Raw genomic sequence first — 25,388 nt, 5'->3', positions numbered from 1 at the left:
TGCAGCGGACAAGCCTTTGTGGGGCGGGCCGATGGGCTCTTCTGGGCGGCTTGGTGGAGGTGACAGTGGTTGGGGTGGGGCTACAGAGGCAGTTGCATCTGGAATTAATCTGAGCAGGGTGAGGGACAGAAGGCAGATGCTGCTGCACTTCCTTGGACGCACCTCTGCCGATCAGTTTCTTGGTTCACAGTGATCCGCTAGACTCTAGCCCTCCCTCCTCCTTGGACAGGTGCCCACCCAAGTTCTCTCTGCCCACCCAAGTTGTGCTCTGTGAGGACCTGGGGTCAGTACTGCATTGTTCACTACTCTGGGGGTGTATGGTTCACCGTTGTGGCCCTGGGCAATCCTCTTGGGAAGTGGAGCCCCAGGAATTTTTGCAGGGGAGAGACATCCACTACATGAGCCCCCCGCCCCCTCCACCCCCAGCCTTCCTGGCCCCTGCAGAGCCTGGCAAACAGTAGGGTTTGAGTCCAGTTCTGCCGTTTACTAAGTGCAACTCTGGGCTGGTCCCTTACAGTCTCTGAGCCTTGCTTCTCATCTGCTGAACAGGAATCATAAACATACTCATCTCTTAGGTTGTGTGTCAGTTAAATGAAAAAAGACGCATAAAGTGGTTAGCACAGTAGCTAGCCCATGGTAAAGGCTCCATGTCTTTTACTTATTGTTACGGTTTATACTGTTCTTGTTCTCAGACCAAAAAAGCGAAGTCGTACTTGGCTCTCAGGGGCCTCTGTGTGGTGTTGCTGAGCGGGCAGTGCCTGGAGGTGAAATGTGACGTCACGTCGACAGTGGGAGCTGTCTTTAGTGCCATTGCACCGTTTGCCAACCTCGGGGAGCTCACCTACTTTGGCTTGGCTTACCTGAAAGGTGAGTGGCTCCCAGGCTGGCCTGATGCCTCAGGTAGCCCTGGTGTCTCAGTGTGTGTGTGGTGAGCGTGCTCAGTCACACATTTGTGTCTGACTCTTTGTGACCTGATGGACTGTGGCCCACCAGGCTTCTCTATCCATGGAATTTTCTAGGCAAGAGTACTGGAGCGGGTTGCCATTTCCTACTCCAGCGTGTCTTCCTGCCCCAGGGATTGGACCCTAGTCTCCTGTATTGGCAGGTAGATTCTTTACCCCTGTGCCCACCTGGGAAGCCCAATGTCTAGGTCCCTGAGTTCCATTCCTTCTGACAAAACTGCTTGAGACTGGGACGCTGCACTTGCCCACGTAGATACAGAGTGCCTGGCCCACGACAGAAATGGAATAAATACTCAGTTCTGTGTTTTTTAATTTTATTTTTATAAGGTGGTCACTGGGAGGCAGATGATAAGTGATATCTCCTCAGATAAATATTCATATTTTCTCTTCTGGGTGCTATGTTTCTCTTCACTGACACTCTCATCTTTGTTCCGTCTTCTTGGCCCCTCATGGACCCGGCAAAGGTCCTGTGGCACTAAATCCAGACAACTTGCTTCCTGCTCTCTCTCCTAGACTCAGTCAGCTCTTGTCTCACCCTTCGGGCAGAGCTCAGGGCTGTGAGTCTGATGCGTGGCTCCTGCCCGGCTGCTTTCCCCTCTAAATACTCTCTACTTCCATTTCAGGTAAAGAGTTCTTTTTCTTGGATGCTGAAACCAGGTTGTGCAAAATAGCCCCTGAAGGCTGGAGTGAGCAGCCGCAGAAGAAGAGCTCCCCAAATACCTTTGTGCTCTTTCTAAGGATAAAGTTCTTCGTGAGTCACTATGGGCTGCTCCAGTGAGTGCTGCAGACTTCTTGGTTTGTTCCTTAGGCCGTTTATGTCTGTCCAGGCTGACATTAGAGATAATGGGTAGGCAGGTGCTTGGCAAATTAATGTGCGCAAACATTACAACAGTTGCTGTGTCTGGTCTTCTTTTTGCTGGATTCCAATATGACAGAAGAGGGGGAAAAGTCAGTGTCTGGGGACAAGCCCTGGTCAAAATGAAAACTTTAGCCTCTTGTTTCAAACATATGCCAGTCAAGGTCAAGTTCTCTCTCCCCTGACCCCAACATGCCCCACCTCCCGGCAGCTCAGTGATGAGGATGGGAGGAGAGGGTCACTGCTTTGGGACTGGATCACTCTCTCTATTCCTTTGCTTATTAGACATACCATCTGACTAAGTAGTGGTTTTCTTACTTGAGCCACAAGAACAAACATCTCCATGGATATTGTGGGAAGTGAGTAACCCTGTGTCTTGGGCACAGAATAGCCCTCAGCGAGTGACAGGAGGCATGGTATGGATAAACAAGCTCACCCTCTGTTACTGGCGTTGCCCTGTGGGTTCTACTCACTTGCCTCCCATCTTCTCTCCTTTTTCTGCTTCACAGACTGAGGAGACCCTCTGGCTTTAGTGCTCTCCTTTGCCCTCAGCATGCCAGTAACCTTTACTCCTGCATCTCTTTGGCAGGCATAGCTGGACAAGGCATCAATTTTACCTGCAACTTCGGAAAGACATCCTGGAGGAGAAGCTGTATTGCAACGATGAGACGCTGTTGCAGCTGGGGGTCCTTGCTCTGCAGGCTGAATTTGGCAGTTACCCAGAGGAGGTAGGCGTGGAGATCAGAACCCCTTGGGGGGGCGGGTCACTGGAGAGGCAGTTATGGGACAGTGGGGAACTGTTGTAAATGTGGAGACAGCCTGTGTTCTCAGCACCTACACTGAGATGGGGTAAACAGCCTCCACCCACCCCCCACCCCCCCATCCATCCACCTATCCGTCCAACAGACATCCTTCGAGTGTTCTTTGCTCGGCTCCGGGGGATACAGAAATGAACAGGTCAAGTTTATACATTGTAAGTTAGTTCTCATCTAAAGTCTTGCCCACAACCAGTAATGTACTAATTTACTGAGCTCATCATCCCTTTCAGATGTTTTGTGCCATGACCCTGATTGAAAAAAAAAGGCAAACCTTATAACTCAGCCTGTACACATGTGTCCATGTAACAGAAGTGAGGCAAAAGCTTAGGAAATGAGATGCACTTGTGTGATACATACTGGTATTTCCTGTTCTAGTCTAGTTAATTTAGAAGTGCTGGTTATGAACTACTCACAGGTCACCCATGGATTACAGGCAGCAGTTTGGAAACCATTTTTCAGGCTTCACCAGTATCTCGCTCTCTTCCCAGCACATCTTCAGAAGTTGCCTCTGTGTCTGGAGCCGTCTGAGCCCCTCTTTATCCCCTTGCATTTCTCACCGTCTGGTATGGGGTAGCCATTTCCTTATCAGCCTTGCTGTCAGTCTTCTCCATTAGAATGGAATCCGACAGACGGTAAAGATTTTGTTTGTTTTTTTTCTGCCATTTCCCTCACGCCAAAGCAGAGCCTCAAACACGGGGAGTTTGCTCAAGAGCAACTGATCTGAGGAGTGGGTGGATGAACTGAGTACAGGCTCTTGGCGGGATAACATTGTGGATAAAAGCCATCCATCAGGAAAGTCGGCAACTTGCTTGTCAGGGAAATGTAGTTCAGTTCCCAACATCCTACCCTTCTCTGACCCTCACTTCCCTGCTCCCACTTCACCTACAGGGACCGAGACCTCACTTTCTTCTCTTGGCGTGTTCCCACCCTACCCCCTGCCTAGGCAGGCAGTCTCCCAGGGGCAGCCTAACCCACATAACCCCTCCCTGCCCCTTTGACAAAACTCCAGGCCTGTCACTGCTTGGAGCCCCTTTGTGTCTCCTCGCCTCCAGAGCTGGAGTCCTAACCATGCCTGGGCCTGCTCACTCCTGCCCTTGTGCTGCTACTTTGAGGGGGTCTTGGGAGGAGATAGATGGGGAAACAGTGGAAACAATATCAGACTTTATGTTTTTGGGCTCCAAAATCACTGCAGATGGTGACTGCAGCCATGAAATTAAAAGATGCTTACTCCTTGGAAGAAAAGCTATGACCAACCTAGATAGCATATTCAAAAGCAGAGACATTACTTTGCCGACTAAGGTCCGTCTAGTCAGGGCTATGGTTTTTCCTGTGGTCATGTATGGATGTGAGAGTTGGACTGTGAAGAAGGCTGAGCGCTGAAGAATTGATGCTTTTGAACTGTGATGTTGGAGAAGACTCTTGAGAGTCCCTTGGACTGCAAGGAGATCCAACCAGTCCATTCTGAAGGAGATCAGTCCTGGGATTTCTTTGGAAGGAATGATGCTGAAGCTGAAACTCCAGTGCTTTGGCCACCTCATGCGAAGAGTTGACTTATTGGAAAAGCCTCTGATGCTGGGAGGGATTGGGGGCAGGAGAAGAAGGGGACGACAGAGGATGAGATGGCTGGATGGCATCATGGACTCGATGGACGTGAGTCTGGGTGAACTCTGGGAGATGGTGATGGACAGGGAGGCCTGGTGTGCTGTGATTCATGGGGTCGCAAAGAGTCGGACACGACTGAGCGACTAAACTGAACTGAACTGAACTGGGAGGAGAACGGCCCAGGCCCATGGAGGGTGCTGTAAGCCTCGGGCGCCCTGGAGAATCAGTCGCCATCCTCGTTGCAGCCTCTAGTGCAGCCCTGTGATGGCCCCTACAGACAGGGAGTGTGGCCTCCCAGGGCAGTGTTGGGCTGACCTTAGCAGGCTCTATAGATTGAAGGAGTTTCTGAGTCAGACGGAACGAGGTCCAAACCCTGCCTCTTTTGTTAAGTAGCCACGTGGCGTTAGATATTATTTCTCTGGCTCAGCTCTTTATCTGCAAAGTGGAAATCTGAGATAAGAGTAGGTCAGAGCTACTGTAAGGGTGGCAGGTGGTGATGAATCTCTGAGGCCGTGCACGTCGCAACTGCTGTTTGTAAGTTTTCCTGCCCCACCCCAGACTCACGAGTGCTCTACTGGAAAACAGAGACCAGCTTTCAGTCTGTGGATTCAGACATACAGTTTTCAACCTGATACCCTAGCTCTACTGCTGGGAGCTGACAGAAACAGTGGGCCAGGTCCACTGAAGGCAGCTGGGCACACACAGGCCAAGCCCCTTCCACACGTTCTGCAACCCGGGCCAGGGCCTCACCCTGGGTCCCCCATTCTGGTGCCCTGTGTGCCCGTCACCTGCCCAGTTCCTGACTGGCCTCACCTAGTTTCTGCCTCAGCCTGGATCTCATCCTTCACCTTCAGCTTCTACTTCAGATCCTGTCTCCCCTCCACCTCCGCATCTGCTCTGGCCTCCAGTGTGGTCCCAAGATATTCTCTGCTGCCCCCATGTGGCCCTTAAAGACAGACCTTTTCCCTTTCTTGCACCCCTGTGTGCATGCGTGTGTGTGTGAAAGCAACAGATTACACATACCCGTTCATTTGAGCATCTACTCGCTCAACCCGAATTTATGGAGGGCTTGCTCCTTGCTTGCATCATCTAAGCCTGTGTGAACCCTGCAAAGCTGGTGTTATTTCCATTGCATTTTATTTTAAAATTTAAAACATAATTTTATTTATCTATTTGTTTGTTTGTGGCTTTCCCGAGTCCCAGATGCTGTGCCGGCTTTCCTCTAGTTGTGGCGAGTAGGGGCTACTCTTTGGTGCACAGGTTTCTCATTGTGGTGGCTTCTCTTGGTGCACATCACGGGCTCTCGGGCGCGAGGGCTTCAGGAGGCTCGGCATGTGGGCTCAGCAGCTGTGGCTCCCGGGCTCTACAGCACAGGCTCAGTAGCTGTAGCGCACGAGCTTAGTTGCTCCAAGGCATGTGGGATCTTCCTGGATCAGGGGCTGAAACACTGTCTTGGGCTTTGGCAGGCAGATTGAAGAACTGTGCCTCTTTGAGGTTAGGTAAGCTAGTGAGAGCGCAGCTGGGACTCATTTCTAGGGCCTTGCTATACAATGTGCCAGGCACTGCGGTGGGCACGTCAAAGGGCATAAGGAGGTCTCAGAGTGCAGGCCTCTCCCTGTATCTGGGTCACTGAGTGAGCAGAAGGAGGAGGCTGGCCCGTGCAGAGTGGCAAGGATTTCACGGCAGCCTTAGTTAATGGGCCTCGAGGCTGGGCAGCGCTGCCAGTCAGATCCAGAAAGGAACCTCGTGGGCCCTTCTAAGGGGTGGATATTTTGTCTGATAAATGGTTCTGGTGCCGGGGAAAGAAACATGATTTGGAAACCACTGCAGTGGAAGACTGGAGGCACTGATGAATTCTAAGCTGGGAAGTAAGTAACATGATTACATTTGCATTTTAAAAAGGGAGACAAAGACAGTTTGGTACAAAAATAAATCTCCTTAATCACATCATTGCCGCAGAACAAATTTCCTCTGGGTGCATTCTCTTCCAGCCTTTGATCACACTCGGGGATTTTATGCAGTTGTAAACGTTGCCACATTTGATTTGCATTCTGCTTTCTCACTCAGTAGTATGTCTTCCCCTGGCCTTCCTAATGAGCTTTTGGGATAACCGCGTGGTATGCCTCACTAGGGCCGGAACTTGGCTTTCTGATTTGCTTTCCCACTCGTGGGCATCACCTAGAGGCGCCACGGAAGTGCTCATAACCACTACCTCTATTGTTCCAGTCGCTTCTCATTTTCCTTTTTAAAATAAATGACAAAGAAAGAAAAACTTGTGCTGGAGCTTTGTTAGTTTCATGCTGACTTCTGTTGATCTGACTTCTCTACTTCTAGCAAAGGGATGGCTGGGTCAAAGGTCCTAAATTTTTAAAAATGTTTAATGTCCTAAACAATTTAAAAACATGTTTAAAAAAAATTAAAAAAATAAAACCATGTTTAATAGACTTCTGTTTCAGAACAGTTTGAGGTCCATAGCAAAATTGGGTGGAAGATGCAGAGATTTCCTACATGCCCTTTTCCCCCCACATATGTTTCCCCTGCTATCATTGTCCCCCACTATCAATTTCAGTTTATTGCAACTGATAAGCCTACACATTGATGTATCCTTATCTCCCAGAGTTCACAGTTAATATTGGAGTTTGCTCTTAGTGTTGGGCATTCTATACGTTTGAACAAATTTATAATGACAGATATCTGCTCTTACAGAATCATACAGAGTAGTGGTGTGTTTTTTTTTTTGCCACACCACGTGGCTTACAGTATCTTAGATCCCCTACCAGGGACTGAACCTGGGCCCTGGCAGTGGCCTAACCACTGGACCACCAGGGAATTCCCTAGAGTAATTTCATTGCCTTGAAACTCCTCTGTGTTCCACCCTCCTCCTCCTCTACCCCTGGCAACTGTTGATCTTTTTAGTCTCTGCCATTTCCGAAATGTCATGTAGTTGGAATCACATAGTATGTAGCCTTTTCAAACTGGCTTCTTTCACTTAGTAATATGCATGTAAGTTTCCTCAATGTCTTTTCAGTGTGATAACTTATTTCTCTTTAGTGCTGAATAATATTCCATTGTCTGGATGTACCAGAGTTTATTTAGTCATTCACCAACTGGAGGACCTCTTTTGCTTCAAAGTTTTGGCAGCTATGAATGGAGCTGCTGTAAACATCCGTGTGCAGATTTCTGTGTGGACATTTCCAGCTCCTTTGGGTAAATACCAGAGAGATGATTGCTGGATCATATGGTACAAATTTGTTTAGTCCCATAAAAAATTGAAGAACTGCCTTCCCAAAGAGGCTTGACCATCTTGAACGTCCACCAGTCATTGAATGAGTTCCTGCTCTTCCACATTTTGCCAGCATTTGGCGTCAGTTTCTGGATTGGGGCCTTTGTAATAGCGTTCTGAATGCTTTTTTGTATACTGGCTTACCAAGCAATTTCTTCCCCTCAGTGTCTCTGAGCTGCGCTCAGAGGTGGCATGGGCCAGCCCTAGGCTGGAGGACTCTGTCTCCAGCCACATGGGGACTCCTGTGCCAGACCAGGAACATGGGGGTTTAGCGGATGCTGTGCTGTTCCTGTCAGACCCCTCGTCAGACCAACGTGCCCATTCCTAGCCCTGAGAAGGCCAGGTGCTCCCAGTTTCCGGTTGCCTCCCTCATGGACAGTTGCCCTCAGCTTGCGTCTTGCCCAAGATTAGGCTGGTATTGTCTTCCTGAGACTAGGATGGGCTGATTCAGGAATACCAGGGAAGGGTCAGCTTCTCTATCTGCCAAGTTCTACCTTCCTCCTCCAGAATGTCTGTGTACCTCTCCATGCCCCAGAGTCCACACCAGGGAACTCAGTACTGGGCAGTGAGTGATGGCGAACCATAACGATCTTCCTGCAGCGGCTAGTGGGGCTGCAGCCTCAGGTTTCCAAAAGAGTAGCCGGTGAAAGCCCAGGCCTGGGGCGGGCTATTGGCGTCAGATCTTCTCTTGTTCGGGGGACGCTTCTTGACCCCCTTGTTGTGAGGAGATGGTGCCACAGACAAGGCCTCCCTTGGGAGAGGGGGCCATGTACTGGTAGCATGTGCAGATGGACGTGAGGAATGAACACACAGAAACACAGCTTTAGAGCCAGGGTTTCACTGCGCCACTTGGGAAGTGGCGTGACATTGTGGAATGGGTGAGGGCTTTGCTTCTGTTACTTCCAAATGGTGTGAACTTAGCTCTGTTAAATGACTTGCTTTCTCGTTCATTTGGCTCATCTTGGCAATGACAACAATAGTACTGTCCTCTTATGATTACCTTGAGGACAGAAGGAGCTAGTATGTTCTGGGGACCTCCTGGCATACAAAAGGGGGTCAAAAACAGGTGGCTTCTTTCCCCTTTCCCTTCTGTTTCTGTTGTGTGGTTTGGCTCAATCTCTAATATGGTAGAATATGATATCCCAGTGGGCACTTCCAAAGAGCATCTTTTCGCTGGGGCCCTAACTGAGTTGTGACTGCAGACAGGCTTCTGTTCTGCTCAGAATCGTATAGAAGGTGTCTTGGCTGTGTCCCTTTCCTTCTGCATCTTTCCAGCAGGTAGAGAGCAAAGCCTATTTTCGAGTTGAAGATTATGTCCCCGCAAGTCTCATTGAGAGGATGACGGCTCTCCGGGTCCAAGTCGAAGTCTCAGAGATGCACCGTCTGAGCCCTGTGCTTTGGGGAGAGGATGCTGAGCTGGAGTTCTTGAGGGTGAGGCCTTTGGACTCTTGAGAGGGCACGCAGTCAGCAATACCCTCCAGAGATTTCTCTGGGGCTGGATGTGCTCAGAGCCACAGGGAGGTGCAAGCACAGGACTCGAGACCTTTGGAAGTAGATGGCATTAGAAATGATCCCCAAATGAGTAGGATTTATTGGGCCAGGGTGGGCCCTTTCTTCAACCTTGAATCTCGCACAGTCAATATTCTGTGAGTAGGGGTAGGCCACATTTCTCATAGAGACATTTTTGACATCTGAAGTACAGACTTGAGTGTGAGCCACAAGCGAAGTCTCTTACGTTTGCCGGTGCACAGAGCCTCCAATGAATAGCTTTTGCTCAGTTCACAGTTTAACACCCACAGTGGACCAGGTGCTACAGGAAACAGAGACAGGAAGGATGTGCTTTCTGCCTCTGGGGAGTTTAAGTTTTGTAGAGAGGACAGAAGGGGACCCAGAGGCGTGCAGCACTGTGATAGCTGAGAGCTCCCCAGTGAGAGCAGCCGCAGTACTTCAGGATGGGACGGGCTGGCCGCTCTGCCTGTGCAGCCAGAGCTGGGGGTGGGGGAGAGGCACGTGGGAGGAGGCCCCCCAGCATCCCCAGGGTGGTGTACCTGGCAGGGCTTCTAGAGTTGGGGAGCAGTTTCAAAAGGGAACTCCAGGGTTTTTATATTTCTTCTTACAATGTCTCCTGAGACAAAAATATTCTGTGTTTTCTAGCTTTTGATAGAGACAGCCTTTTGAAAGTAGAACTGCTGAGGTGAGGGCTATCTTTTTTTTGGTCAGTCACTTGGAACTTTCTGCAGCACTTAGTACAGTAGAAACACTTGAGCGTTTCACTTGAGCAGCTCTGGCAGAAAGGCGCTCAGTGTGTTCCCTAATCCAGCCTTTGTTCCGGTTCCTTGCTAAGTGGGGGCAGCATTCCCTTGACAGGAGGACTTCACAGCCATAAGCACACCTCTGGTGGAGAGAGGGTGCAGGACCGCAGAGCCAGCAGGGAGCCGAGGATTTGGGTCTGTAGGCCTCTGCGCAGCCCTGGCTCAGTGTGGCGGGCTCACTGTGTCCCTTCTTCCTCTCACTGAAGGATGACCAGTAGTTTCGAAGGAAGCCACCAACTCTAGGAAAAATGTGGAAACGTTTTTTTGGGGGATATCTTTTTCAAGTTAAAGTAGTTGATTTATAATACTCCGTTAGTTTCAGGTATATACAGCAAAGTGATACATATATATATATATATATGGCAACCCTCTCCAGTATCCTTGCTGGGATAACCCCATGGAGAGAGGAGCCTGGTGGGCTACAGTTCATGGGGTCGCAAAGAGTCAGACAGGTCTCAGCGACTAACATACACACGCGCGCGCGTGCGTGCACACACACACACACACACACACACACACACACAGAGGCTTCCCTCATGCCTCAGACAGTAAAGAATCCGTCTGCAATGCAGGAGACCTGGGTTGGATCCTGGGATCACAAAGGTCCTCTGGAGAAGGGAATGGGTATCCACCCCTGTATACTAGCCTGGAGACTTTCATGGACAGAGAAGCCTGTAGGGCTACAGTCCACGGGGCTGCAGAGTCAGACACAGCTGAGTGAACAGCGCACTCACTTTCCGCTGCGTTCTTCCCCGTGGAGACAGCGCAGTCCATTTGTGTATTTTCGCCCTTCCCTCTTTCGTCCGTGCACTCACACGTGTACATGCATTTGTGTTTAAAATTGGGTTTATATTATATGGTCAATTTTGTGGGCTGTTTTAAAATCTCATCTCACTAAAATTTTGAAACTCTCTTTTGAATCAACACATGAGGTACCCCAAATTTTTCTCAGTATCCTGTTGTTTGGCACATAAATTATTTTAAATATGGGACTATTGTAAACACTGAGATTCATATTTTTTTTCTGCTTACGTCTTTAGCTGCATTTCTGCTTAATTTCTTAAGGATCGAATTGACCCTCATGAGTAGAATCACAGGGTTAGAAACATTTTATACATTGTTGGCATATATTGCTGACAGTCTACATCACAGACATTTCTGTCCATTTCTTGTCCCTTCTTCTAGGTTGTAAATGTCCAGAGGGCCTTGGATCCCCAGAACTCAGCACAGAGACCAGTTACTCCAATAAACATTTACTGGATTATTTAATTATAGCTCCTGTGGCTCCCTTTTCCATTATCAGATGACACCTATTGGCCTATGCTTCACTGATGACTAATCCTGCTCGTTCATCAGATTTGGCGAAAGTCCATTTGGGTACTGCTGATGGCAAGGTTCACACCTATATTAGCATATTAATCTCAGAACAACTTGTTCAAGGTTAACTTGCTGTTTTCCAAACCTCTTCAACCATGAAGCCATTTTTCCACATAACTAGGGATTGCCATATGCCATTAAAATATTTTCTTTTTGTTGTTGAAGTCATACTGATTGTACCTTGTATTTTTTCCCACTTGGCATTATAACCTATGCATTCCCCAGATGAATACAAATGCTTTGTAAATATCCTTTGTAAAGCTTGCCCAATAATCCCTTTTAAGGTAGTACCTTTGTGTTTAGCGGTTCAGTCGCGTACAACTCTTTGCGACCCTATGGACCCACCAGGTTCCTCCATCCAGGGGATTTTCCGAGCAAGAATACTGGAATGGGTTGCCATTTCCTTCTCCGGGGGATCTTCCAGACCCAGGGATCAAACCGATGTTTCTTGGGTCTCCTGCATGCAGGCAGGTTCCTTACCTCTGAGCCACCGGCTTCCCTTACCTTTAGGCGGTACCTTTTTAGGTGGTGGTTTAGTCACTAAGTCGTGTCTGACTCTTGCGACCCCACAGACTGTAACTAGCTAGCCAGGCTCCTCTGCCCGTAGGATTCTCCAGGCAAAAATACTGGAGTGGGTTGCCATTTCCTTCTCCAAGTACTCTATAAGGTGGTGCCTTTAGGAACATTTATTGCAAGGAACTAGTTTTCTCAACCCAACTCTGGAAGTCTGCACCAAACATCACTCTGATCAAAGGGTTTTGATCTTGGTCATTTAGTATATTTTCTTAGGACAGATTCCCAGAAGTGCAATGATAGGGTCAAAGGAGGGAAGGCCTAGGAAGCTAAAGGTTTTCTACAAATGAGAGGCAGGTGAAACAGACTGGATAGGGAAGTCTGTCCCAGGAAAGCCCCATAGGGTCCTGCTCTGATATAGAATGGCGCTGAACCATTTTAAGATTTTTGTGGCTCCAAGTACTTCAATATCATATCCCTTTCTATATCATTAACAAATTAAAAATTAAAATAAATACTAAACAATTAAAAAATAAAAGAAAGTCTAATAGAGGCTATTCTACTGATGAATAGAATCTTCTATTGATGATGAATATTCAATAGAATTCTATTCTATTGGCTATTCTATTCTATTGATTCATCATCTGTTCTAATGATGATTATTTTAGTGCTTTAATTTTTTTTTTTTTTTTTAGAAATATCACATCAAATTCTTTAGAAGAATTTACCCAGTTGTTTTGGGTTGGGCGTGCTCTGTCATACTTTAAGTACATGCTTAGTCTGGCCGTTGGATATTTCAGCACTAATGTCCAATAAATACGGTTTCAGATGATGATGGTGATGATGACAGGGTCTTTCCAAAGTTAAACAACGAGATTCAGGCTCCAGAAATGTGATCAAGATCTTTGTGACCTATCTGCACAGATTACTTATCAGTACAGGGAGAAAAGACAGAAGAGAGCCTGAGAAAGGAGCTCTCCAAAGCTGTAATTTGTCCTCATTTTTGTGACCCGACCTGAGGATGAGAGAGATTGGGCAGGCGTTTGTCCCCTCTGCTCTGGGGTAGAGATGAGCGCCGGATCTCACTGCTGAAACCCTTCTGAGAGAGTTTCAAATGTGGAGAGAACACATGCACACATTTTGAGCCCACCTGCCTTGAGCCCGGGCACACCGACCTTCTAGTAAGAACTGGAGTCTACCAGGTGAAGATGAAGATGGCAGAGACCAGAACAGAGACGTGGTTACCATTCAGACATAAAAGATATTTATTTGTATTAGGTTTACACGCCAGTCTGTGATGATTTTGGTTAGCCTGATGCAGTTCCCAGCTGGGGCTGACCTTCAGGTCCCTGACAAAATTCTGTCTCCTAAACTGGTAAACTGAAGACGGCTCTTGGGCTCTGGGGACCCCACCAAATCACTGCCACACGATGAGAAATGCCAGGGGTTGCTCCTTTTTTTCTGCAGGATGTTATCTTGCTGTAATAGTGCTGCTGATCATTTGGAAGGCTGCTTTCTGTGCCTGGGCCTCAGTTTTTCCATCGGTAAAGTGAAGGGGTTGTATCAGACAGTACTGCAGCAGGCTTTAGAAAAAGAAATCCCTGTGAGATGATTCAGAAGAGTCTGAATTCTACAGGCTTGTTCAGGATATGATTATTTTCTGGTATCACTTTCATAATTAATATCAGTGTTCCTAGTGTCTCAAGGTACTTCATTAGGGAAGGATTCCTTCATTCTATTAATAAAATATAGCAACACTATCATATTAGAAGTGCAGAGAAATGCTGTAGTAAGGAGATATGTTTAGCTCAGTGTTTCCAAAACTTATTTGGCAATCTTACTCTTTTTTTCAGAACATCTGTTAAGGTTTTTTTTTTTCCCCCCTCATGGAATGGTTTGAAATCCATTATTTTAGACCAGTGTGCCTGTCTCTTCTTAATTGGCCTTGTTCTCATTCTAGGTCGCTCAGCAGCTCCCAGAATACGGTGTGCTGGTATACCGGGTTCTCCCAGAGAAGACAAGGCCGGAGGGGGAAATGGCCTTGGGGATCTGTGCCAAGGGTGTCATTGCATACGAAGTGAGAAACAACAGCAGAGTTGCAACCTCACGGTTTCAGTGGAGAGAAATTGAAAAGATTTTGGCTTATGTGAGTGTCACTCTGTTGACATGACCCCGGCTTTGTTTTCCTTTGATCTCTTACCCCTTTAAAGGTGACCTTCTCCTAAGAAAATAAGCTCACGGCCTGTCAGCTAACCTGTACTCTGTTGACTGTGGCATGTTGGGAAGAAGTCTACCAGGGGATTTGAGAGGCCCCTGGAGGCCATTTCTTCTGCCACCCCTCCCCCAGGCCCCTGTCACCTCCGCGGGCAGCCAAAAGGACTACACTTTCCCTCTGGCTGAAGTTCTTTTAGTTTGGGGAATCTATTGATTTTGAGAGCAAGGTTGGGAGTGACAGATGGGGAAGGAGAGTTCGAGGTAGGTGCAATGGAGTCTGCAACTTCTGAAACATTTCCCTTGTAGTTTAATTTTCCCTCTGCACACATAGTGTGGAGGCCTCTGGCCTGTCTCCCATGGACTACGGATGTGAAAACATTTGTCAGTCAATAAAAAAGAATTACAGTAACAACACACCTATTAAGTGTACAGTCTTTGAAATAACATTTGAACATCATTTATTTGAATTTAGTTACTATTAATTTTCATACTGTTCATGGGGTTCTCAAGGCAAGAATACTGAAGTGGTGTGACCTTCTCTTCTCCAGTAGACCATGTTTTGTCAGAACTCTCCACCATGACCTGTCTGTCTTGGGTGGCCCTGCACAGCATGGCTCATAGTTTCACTCAGCTAGACAAGGCTGTGGTCCATGTGACAAGTTTGGTTGGTTTTCTGTGATTGTGGTTTTCATTCTGTCTGTCCTCTGATGGAGAAGGATAAGAGGCTTATGGAAGCTTCCAGATGGGAGAGACTGACTGAGGGGGAAACTTGTTCTGATGGGCAGGGCCATGTTCGGTAAATATTTAATCCAATTTTCTGTTGATGGACGGGGCTGTGTTCCCTCCCTGTTGCTTGACCTTAGGCCAAATGATGGTGGAGGTAGTGAAGATCGTGGCGACCTCCTTCAAAAGGTCCCATGAATGCATTGCTGCACTCGCTGCCTCCCGAGTGCAGCCTGAAGCAGGTGACCCTGAAGCAGGCCACTGCCGACCCCCCCCTTCCCCGGAGACTCCTGGACTCACGGGCATGTCTGGGTTAGTCTCTTGTGGGGTCACTGCTCCTTTCTCCTGGGTCCTGGGGCACACCAGGTTTTGTTTGTGCCCTCCAAGAGTCTGTTTTCCCCAGTCCTGTGGTCCTGTGTAAGTTCTGGTGGTTCTATGGTGGGGTTAATGGTGACCTCCTCCAGAGGGCTTATGCCACACCCAGGCCTGCTGCACCCAGAGCCCCTGCGGTGGGCCACTGCTGACCTGGACCTCCACAGGTCAGTTTTCATTCCAGTCCCAAAGAAAGGCAATGCCAAAGAATGCTCACACTACCGCACAATTGCACTCATCTCACATGCTAGCAAAGTAGTGCTCAAAACTTTCCAAGCCAGGCTTCAACAGTACGTGAACCATGAACTTCCAGATGTTCAAGGTAGATTTAGAAAAGGCAGAGGAACAAGAGATCAAATTGCCAACCTCTGCTGGATCATCAAAAAAGCAAGAGAGTTCCAGAAAAACATCTACTTTTGCTTTATTGACTATGTCAAATTCTTTGACTGCGTGGATCACAACAAACTGTGGAAAATTCTGAAAGAGATGGGAATACAGACCACCTGACCTGCCTCTTGAGAAATCTGTATGCAGGTCAGGAAGCAACTGTTAGAACTGGACATGGAACTATAGACTGGTTCCAAATCGGGAAATGAGTATGTCAAAGTTGTATATTGTCACCCTGCTTACTTAACTTATATGCAGAGTACATCATGTGAAATGTCAGGCTGGATGAAACACAAGCTGGAATCAAGATTGCTGGGAGAAATATCAATGACCTCAGATATGCAGATGACACCACCCTTATGGCAGAAAGCAAAGAAGAACTAAAGAGCTTCTTGACGAAAGTGAAAGAGGAGAGTGAAAAAGTTGGCTTAAAATCCAACATTCAGAAAACTAAGATCATGGCATCTGATTCTATCACTCCATGGCAAATAGATGGGGAAACAGTGGAAACAGTGACAGACTTTATTTCTTGGGCTCCAAAATCACTGCAGATGGTGACTGCAGCCATGAAATTAAAAGACCCTTGCTTCTTGGAAGAAAACTTATGACCAACCTAGACAACATATTAAAAAACAGAGGCATCACTTTGTCAACAAAGGTCCATCTAGCCAAAGCTATGGTTTTTCCTGTGGTCATGTATGGATGTGAGAGTTGGACTGTGAAGAAAGTTGAGCACCAAAGAATTGATGCTTTTGAACTGTGGTGTTGGAGAAGACTCTTGAGAGTCCCTTGGACTGCAAGGAGATCCAACCAGTCCATCCTAAAGGAAATCAGTCCTGGGTATTCATTGGAAGGACTGATACTGAAGCTGAAACTCCAATACTTTGGCCACCTGATGTGAAGAACCGACTCATTTGAAAAGACCCTGTGCCAGTCTATGTCCGACGCAGGATACAGCATGCTTGGGGTTGGTGCACGGTGATGACCCAGAGGGATGTTATGGGGAGGGAGGTGGGAGGGGGGTTCATGTTTGGGAACGCATGTACACCCATGGTGGATTCATGTCAATGTATGGCAAAACCAATACAGTATTGTAAAGTAAAATTAAAAAAAAAAAAAGAAAAAAAAATGAAAAGACCCTGATGCTGGGAAAGATTGAAGGCTGGAGGAGAAGGGGACGACAGAGGATGAGATGGTTGGATGGCGTCATCGACACAATGGACATGAGTTTGAGTAGGCTCTGTGAGTTGGTGATGGATAGGGAAGGCTGACGAGCTACAGTCCATGGGGTCGTAAAGAGTTGGACATGACTGAGCAACTGAACTAAACTGAACTGAGCAAAAAATTTGGCATCAGAAACATTTTATATGTCCCCATAGCAGAGAATGGTCCAGTAGCTAATCAACTCTCCTGTTCTCTGAGTCCAAGTCCCATACCTTCAGCAATGATCTCATCATAAAACATGAAGTTCTTTGACATGTGGCTCAGTAAACATTGTCTTTTTTTTCTACTGAATTTTCTCTTGTGGTTTTCAAATTTTTCCTACTAACAAGATTTCTTTTTCATTTTCTGATTCTTTGGTTCTTATTTTCATCATCATTATCTTACGTTAGAGTTTCCTAAGTGGAACAAAGTGGGTTTTATTCGTTTTCTCAGTGTTTTTTGCTTTTCTCCCATCTTGGCTGTTGAAACTGACATTGTTAAAGTGTGATTCTCAATATAATTTCATAATAAAGTATTATTTTTACTTAGAAAAAAGCTTACGTCTAAAAATAAATCAGAATTGAGCATAATTTTTATTATTAAAGTGGCCTTTATGATATCAGAAAACTGACTTTTTCCCAAATATTTTTGACTTTATCTTTAAAAAAACAGTAATTGATATTTATAGTTGTGGACTTTTCAGAAATTTAATGACTCAAATGACTTGATTTCATTTGAAAGATTATCTGGAGAAACCAGTCCATTCTGAAGGAGATCAGCCCTGGTATTTCTTTGGAAGGAATGATGCTGAGGCTGAAACTCCAGGACTTTGGCCACTTCATGCGAAGAGTTGACTCATTGGAAAAGACTCTGATGCTGGGAGGGATTGGGGGCAGGAGGAGAAGGGGACGACCCAGGATGAGATGGCTGGATGGCATCACGGACTCGATGGACATGAGTCCGAGTGAACTCTGGGAGTTGGTGATGAACAGGGAGGCCTGGCGTGCTGCAATTCATGGGGTCGCAAATAGTCGGACACAACTGAGTGACTGAACTGAACTGAACTGAATTATTGAATGAGGGCTAACCTGGTGGCTCAGATGAAAAAGAATCTGCCTGCAATGCAGGAGACCAGGCTTTGATCCCTGGGTGGGGAAGATCCTCAGAAGAAGGGAATGGCTACCCATTCCAGTATTCTTTCCTGGAGAATTTCATGGACAGAGGAGACTGGCAGCCCACAGTGGGGTCGTGATTATTGAATATTCAATACTGTTATTACTTCCTATTTTCTCTATCTCATATTTGATTGTTCAAAATTCTCAATTCTCAGTGTAATTTCTTTTGAAACATTTGTAGAAGTGCAGACAACCTACCAAGTAATTTTGAAAAATAGAATTTTTGAAGCCATGAATTTAACAGCTCCCTGAAGTATTTTATATTTAAGTTGGTTTAACTTTTACAGATATTTGTTTTCCCCATGACCACAAATAATTTCTTGTTTAAAGCTGAAAAGTCATCTGGTTCACAAAACAAACTTAGTAGCTTAAAAACACCCAGTGACTAATTAGGATTTCCATGTTCTGATGACCAGTCTCTTCCTCAACATAAATATCCCTTTTTATGGAAAAGTCATCATGGGAAGTAACATCACCAGCTGCTTGCCACAAACCCAGCATCTTACACAGAAAATGACTTGAACTCTTCATGCTATGACTTAGGAAGCTAGTTTCAAATTTGCTTAATTACTAGAGGAAGCCAGAGTGCTTCAGACAATTGCTAACATTTGTTTTGTCAACCTGAAGAGAGGTAGCCAAGGAAATAGGAAAAAAACTGCCATTTTTCCAATGAATGTGATTTGTAGGTACAGTGGCAGCCCGCCTGTGATAGAGACATCGATTCAGAAGATTATTCAATCACGAAAGCATTTATTGTGAGATGATTAACTTACCCACGCTAGTAACTGTTCTTGGATATTAATAGTAGTTAAAAATGTCTGGAGAGAAATGCATGAAGCCTGGGAGGATACAGCATTTGTAGGGCTCTCTTTAAAAACAAGGACACAAATTTCCAAAAACAAACAAGGTTTTAAAGTGACTGCTCATGTAGAAGGAGAAAATAAATCACCACAACTCTTGAATTTTAAAAGATCAACTACTGCAAAATCCCCAAAGTAAAAAAGTTAATATTCTTATTAATGAATTTCCAGATAAACTCTCTAATTCTTTTTTTTTCTCTTTCAAAGTCTTGGTGGCATACACTCTGTACTTTTCCATAGGAGGATACTTTTGTAATATCTTTTTTTTCTAGAGAGAAGAGAAATCTGGCAAATCTGATTGAAAGCTGTTTTTATTGTTGATGAGATCCATAAAACATGCAGCTTTGCGACAGAGACATTCTTGCTCTTTGAAGCGCCGCTGCAGGTTTCTAGGCTACCAACACAGGAAAATCAAATAAATTTCATATTGTGTGATTCCCATCAAAAAAAGAAAAAGAAAAAAAATGTGCACTGTATTGATAAGGCAGTATGTGTACAATTACAAAGTACATTCCTGATAGGATAAAAATTCCACTTAATTAGATGTTTCTGAGAATTAAATTACAGGTTTTCATTTTTGATGACTGAAAATGTTTCCTGCAGACTGGCCTCTGGCTCTGCATTTCAAATCTTATTCCTCTCTGGCGCCGACCCCACATACTTCTGAGGCTGGTTATTGTAGGGCATAGTCAATTTTACATGACTACTGACCCTGTGTCTTTATGCTGAGATTTTGGGTGAGTTGGTCCAATGGAAGGACTATTCTGGGATGGCTGGCAATAAACTATTGCAGAAGAGACTGTAAATCACAGAAATAAATCCCATTAACTCTACATTGCAAGCAGCCCCACCCATTTCCGCCTCTCCTTAGTGGGGTCTGCGTCTCCATCATGCAGTGTTAGCTCTGGTGAGAAAAATAAGACTGAGTTCCAGTGGAAAGAAGAGCCAGTGATTTTAATTGATTGTGGTGAAAGCATCTTTCTTTCTACATTTTATAAAAACACATGAAGCTGTTGCTGGGTTCCTTCCAGGAAACGGCCTTCCCAAGTAGGGGTTTGGAGTTTCAACTTCCTTAGCTGGGCGCATCTGCCTCTGTCTGAGAGAATCTTATCCTGCAAAGATGTGTCAAGCCAAACAAATAAATGAGCCTGCAAAGGAACAGAAGCAACAATAAAATTCAGTTCAGTTCAGTTCAGTCGCTCAGTCGTGTCCGACTCTTTGCAACCCCATGAATCGCAGCACGCCAGGCCTCCCTGACCATCACCATCTCCCGGAGTTCACTCAGACTCATGTCCATCGAGTCCGTGATGCCATCCAGCCATCCCATCCTCGGTCGTCCCCTTCTCCTCCTGCCCCAATCCCTCCCAGCATCAGAGTCTTTTCCAATGAGTCAACTCTTCGCATGAGGTGGCCAAAGTACAATAAAATTACTAGGGAAGAAATATTTGAAATGATAAAACATGCTTTGAAACAAACATGATGTTACAGAAACACCAAGTATTTTTGTTCTGTAACAAGACAGATGTAAATACACTTTTTGTGTTTATGCTGAAAACCCTGAGATTCAAGTTACACATCATGTTATTCACAGAGCAGTTTGCTTGTGTGGAAGTTGGCTTGAAGACATGGATTTCCCATTAAACGATGTTATCAGAGTGGGAAAGAAAAATCTAAACCACTACAGGCAAGACTGTTTTCAGCTTCATGCCAAGAAATGAGATAGCAATTCTACTCTCTGGGGTGTTTAATACCTTAAGGCACTGGGGTCCAAAAGTACAAGAGTTTGGCAAGAGTTTATGGTCTGAAAGAAAGATGTGATATATATGTGTGCATGTGTGAACAATTCTGTCTCTTTTTTTAGATTTGTTAAAGAAGAGTTATTCAATTTTGAAAAGTGACTTATGTAAGATTTTTAATACCTGAGTGAACTTGATGTAAAATTGCCATGACTGTATACAAGGATATCAGTGCATACTGACTAAGTAGATGGATTCTAGGCAAATATTCAACTTTGGAAAAGTATGGATAAAATGATCAGCCAGTGGAATTTAGACATTATAATTTGAATACTGAGTAAAAATTAGTAAGGATAGTTAGATAGCATCTATGAATGTTTGAGAAAATGCGTTAAATAAAAAATACTAGATATAATTCAATTGAATTCAAAATCCATTCACATTAGTATAGAGTCAACATTAATTTGTTAATAAAAGTAAAGGATATTTAGAGAATGCTTAAATTATCTGAAATTAGGTTAACGGTAAAAAAGAGTTTTTTAAAGGGGAAGCAATGAACAGTTGTCACCCTTTGTTAATATTTGATTGTGTGAATGGAGGTTCTTGGGAATGGCAGCTATCAAAAATTAAAAGGGATTAGCCTTAAGGAGGGAGAAGGCAGTGACACCCCACTCCAGTACTCTTGCCTGGAAAATCCCATGGATGGAGGAGCCTGGTAGGCTGCAGACCCTGGGGTCGCTAAGAGTTGGACACGACTGAGCGACTTCACTTTCACTTTTCTCTTTCACGCATTGGAGAAGGAAATGGCAACCCAGTCCAGTGTTCTTGCCTGGAGAATCCCAGGGACGGGGGAGCCTGGTGGGCTGCCATCTATGGGGTCACACAGAGTCGGACACGACTGAAGTGACTTAGCAGCAGCCTTAAAGAAGTTCAGGAGTTTCAGAATGCCCTTTCAAGCATAAAACCTGTATTTATAAAGTTATCTTTATAGGAGCAGGCTTAAGGTTCTTATGAAATACCTAGAATAGAGATTTTATTTGGAAGTTATATATAAATTTGTATTTAATACAATTTCTATTACTGTATATTTCATTGTTCTTATTAGAGTTATATATTGCAAACATTTCAGGATCTTTTCCTGGAAGCTCCATATAGATAGTCCCATATAGATACTCCTCTCCAGTTTATCTCAGTGAGCGGTACAAAAATTATCCCTTTGTGCATGGGCCTTGAAGGTATAAACGTTGAGGAAGTGTTTCTTGGTGATATGACCTCAGTTCCTGCTGCATTCTGAGGAGTCTGTCTGCTTCCTCATCTGTAGAATAAGGATAATGAAGGGACTGCTCTCATTCTGTAGCTCCTAGGATGAAATGAATTAAGACACAGAGAGGATTTAGAACAAAACCTGGCACATAACAGCATGAAAATATGAGATTACTGATGTGATTTTATCTTTTCTATAAACCTCCTAGCTGAGATTTTGCCTTCCACGTCTGCGAGTTTGGACAATGCAAACTACACGTATATTTAATGGCCTTTCCCAATGCACATGGAAATTAACTTCTTGCTGAGGGCAATGCCTGTACTGAACTCATTTCATATTCTTTTCAGCAGCAGCAGCACAGTCCTTGGCAGACAGCAATTGCTCAATAAAGAAATATTTGATTTATAAATGAAGGGGGAAAAAAGAGGGATTGTATTAAAACTAAGAAAAAATATTGGGCCATAGTCAGACAACATCTGCCATGGCCTTCTGGATGCCTACTATATTGGTATCCAACTGACAGCTCCTGTATTTGCTTATTTTCTGGATAGTTGTGCTTCGATGGATGGGTGAAAATGATCAGTATATTAAAGTCAGCGTTTGTTCCCCGCAGCGAAAGAAGTTCATCATCACAAGCAGCGTCACTGGGAAAAAGCACGCATTTGTCACTGATTCAGTCAAGACCTGTAAATATTTGCTGGGCCTGTGCTGCGCCCAGCATGGGTTTAATGCTCAGATGAGTTCTCCTGGAGTTACAAGTGGTGAGTAGACACTATGTTCTCAACCTAAAGCTATTTGGGTTTGAAGGCTGTGTGTATCATATTTACTGTTGAGCTCTCACCATTATTTCCTATTCATTTATAACAGGCAGTGATATAATATAGTGGTTTCACCAATCATATTCCCAGAGTGGTCTCTGCGTGTGCATCACCTGGGAGCCAGCTAGGAAGGCAGAACCTCAGGCCCCTAAATCAGAATCTGCACTTGTAAAAGAACCCAGGCGATCTGGATGCAGATGAACCCCAGGCTTGGAATGTGGACGCTGGAGTCCAACAGACTCAGAGCTATGCCAGTTACTAGCTGTGTGACTTTGAACACTCGCTTGCCCTTCCTGGGCCTCGGTGTCCTCAGCTGAGCAACTGTCCGTCCAGCAGGTCCGTGCTGTGCCCCAGCAGGATAGGCTGTGCTGCTTCTCACTCATCTAGAATGACGTCTGATGTTCACGGCTCCATGTGACTATTTACGGCAGCTCCTACTTGAGGGGGTTTTGTTTGTCGTTGTTCAGTTGCTCAGTCGTGTCCGACTCTCTGTGACCCCAAAGACTGCAGCATGCCAAGGGATTTTGTTTGGCACCAGTCAATTCACAGGGGAGCTGCATCACTGGATCCTGGCATCCTGGGGTTGGGGATCAACCAGGAAACAACATTATTGAGCATTCAGATGCAGAACCAAATACAGAAAATAAAAGTGGCCTATTATTTTCAGCAAAACCAAATAAATATATAAATATGTCTTTGAAGTCACAGAGTAGCATTTCGATGATGTTTCCAGGGAGCTAGAAATAATGACTGTAAATTATGTCTTACCTGCTATTGCTAAAATAAAGTGCGAGGCATCATCAGTATCTATTTTATTGCCTGATATCAATGAGCATAAAATATTTATGAAGACTCCATGGGCTTACTAGCAAAATTAGTCCTTTTAAGCCTGTTTTGCTCTTGATACACTGTTTTCTCAAACTACAAATTCTGCCATAATAGGGATTTTGGGGAATCTAATGTCTGCATGGCCTCTACTTGCCGTGCCCTTCCAGGCTCAGACAACCAAGATAAGTCTGATTCTCCAGGAATAAGTTCAAGGACAATCCGCTCCTTGCAGTCCTTGCCGGTTAACTGCCTGTGTGCTTCTGCCTTTGTGCAGGCTCCGCCTCCTCACATGTGGCGTTCAGCCCCTTTTATTTGGGATGTGTCTGCCTCTACTTTTCAGTGAGCTGGGAGTTCCCAGAGGGTAGGGAGAGGGCCCCTGCCTTTACTGTTCCAACATGAAACAGAGGTGTATCAAGTGGGAGATGGTTAATATTAACGCATGTGTTTTGAATGAATGGATGGAAAATTGGTGTAGAAATGCAACCATTTAATTAATTGTGCTTCTATTTTGATTTTATGCTTGCTTTCAGTTCCCAATATCATAAATAATATTGCAGCAAACAACAGGGGAAGAAAATTATTTTGCATCTTGTATTATTTCTTTAAGCTAGATTTCATCTAAATCCGAGACACAAAGGCCGGGGCGTTTTTAGGGCTTCTGCTTGTTTTCTGAGCGCCATTCCCATGCCCAGCACCACTGTGCCCGTTTCATTGCGTCTTTGCTGGAATAGATATTATCATGTTTATCTTTGTTCATTTATAGGGAGAAATGACTTCTTGGTGTTGTTTCACTTGGCATTTCTTTGACTGTTGGGAAGTTGGACATTTTCCAAATGTTTCTTAGTCATTCTTCTGTGAATTGTCTCAATAAGCATATTACTTTATAGTTATATTTGATTCCCTGGGGTGAGAGAAAAATCACCGAGCTTCTACAAGTGCATAAATTCAGGATTAAATCAGAGAGCATCTGTCAGCATCGCAGAGGGGGCCCACAGGCCTCTTCTCGTCCTTTCGGACAGATGGCCACAAGCTTCAGGAGTGGTTGCGGTCCTTCCACAAGCTTGTGGCTGTCAGACTCCACACATCTGCAATGACCAGCCACCGTCCTGCCCTAGTTCTCTTTCCAGTTTCCTTGTGGCTTCCTCTCTGGTGCACCAATGCTCTCCTTCTTCTGCTGGGGACAGAACTCTGCTGGAAACTCAGGCCCTTAGTGATCTTACTCCTCTGCTACCTTCTGGAGCCTTCCTCTCTTAGTGCATACCCCCTTCTTCCCATACCACCAACCTCTATACATAGGGTTCTTTGAAAGCCACAAAACCTTTCTGAGCTGAGTCCCTGTCATCGCTTTCTTTCACTACAGTGTCTCCTTGTGGGTATTAAATAACCACCATAATTAGGGCTAAGGTCACTGTCCCCTTAGACCTTGGCAATCAGAGGGGGCTGGACATGCTTCAGATGACTCTCCTGTGCTGTTTTTATCTCCACATCCTCGGCACATCCATTTTCTGGTGTGGGCTATAAAGTCAGCTGAGTGAGTTTTGCTCTACCACCTACAAGCCCTGGGGACCTTGAGCAAATTGTCAACTCTCTCTTAGCCTCACTTTTCCTCATCTATAAAGTAGGTATAATATATCTAACCCACAGTGTTCTTTTAAGGATTAAATGAGTCAATACAGATGACATGCTTACCACTGTGCCTGGTATGTGATAAGCACACAGGATGGGCAGGCTGCTAGCGTGGATATTGCCATCATCGCTGCTCTATCACCTGGCATGCGACAAGCACACAGGATGGGCAGGCTGCTAGTGTGGATGTCGCTATCACTGCTGCTGTGTCATGTTCAGATTGTGTTCAGTCTTCTTTTCTTGCTTGCCTGTTGTTGCTCAGTTGCTAAGTCGTGTCTGACTCCTTTGCACCCCATCTGTTTATGGGACTTCCCAGGCGAGAATACTGGAGTGGGTGCCATTTCCCTCTCCATCTCCCTTGCCTACTGTGTGTGAATGATGGTACTGAATGCCTCCTAGACACAGAATGTCCCCCCTCCCCAGTATTTTTTTAAAGACTATGTTGGGACTTCTCTGGCA

At 45.3% G+C, this 25,388-nt stretch overlaps 1 protein-coding gene across 4 annotated transcripts in view; it reads left to right on the top strand.

The window, feature by feature from the left end:
• FRMPD2 (FERM and PDZ domain containing 2) overlaps window positions 1–25,388 on the top strand; it is a 97,418-nt gene that overhangs the window by 40,324 nt on the left and 31,706 nt on the right. For 3 of the 4 annotated variants that reach the window (XM_015104497.4, XM_042240820.2, XM_060406791.1), the window contains 6 exons: window positions 693–867; window positions 1,586–1,736; window positions 2,408–2,546; window positions 8,797–8,952; window positions 13,684–13,869; window positions 22,271–22,418. In XM_015104497.4, the coding sequence (XP_014959983.2) occupies window positions 693–867; window positions 1,586–1,736; window positions 2,408–2,546; window positions 8,797–8,952; window positions 13,684–13,869; window positions 22,271–22,418 (955 nt within the window). The remainder of the gene's footprint in view (window positions 1–692; window positions 868–1,585; window positions 1,737–2,407; window positions 2,547–8,796; window positions 8,953–13,683; window positions 13,870–22,270; window positions 22,419–25,388) is intronic. The other variant, XM_042240818.2, reaches the window with a different exon arrangement.

Source organism: Ovis aries, chromosome 25 (genome assembly GCF_016772045.2).
Source record: "Ovis aries strain OAR_USU_Benz2616 breed Rambouillet chromosome 25, ARS-UI_Ramb_v3.0, whole genome shotgun sequence".
NCBI classification, from domain to species: Eukaryota; Metazoa; Chordata; class Mammalia; order Artiodactyla; family Bovidae; genus Ovis; species Ovis aries.
This window is presented reverse-complemented; position numbering and strand designations above follow the sequence as displayed.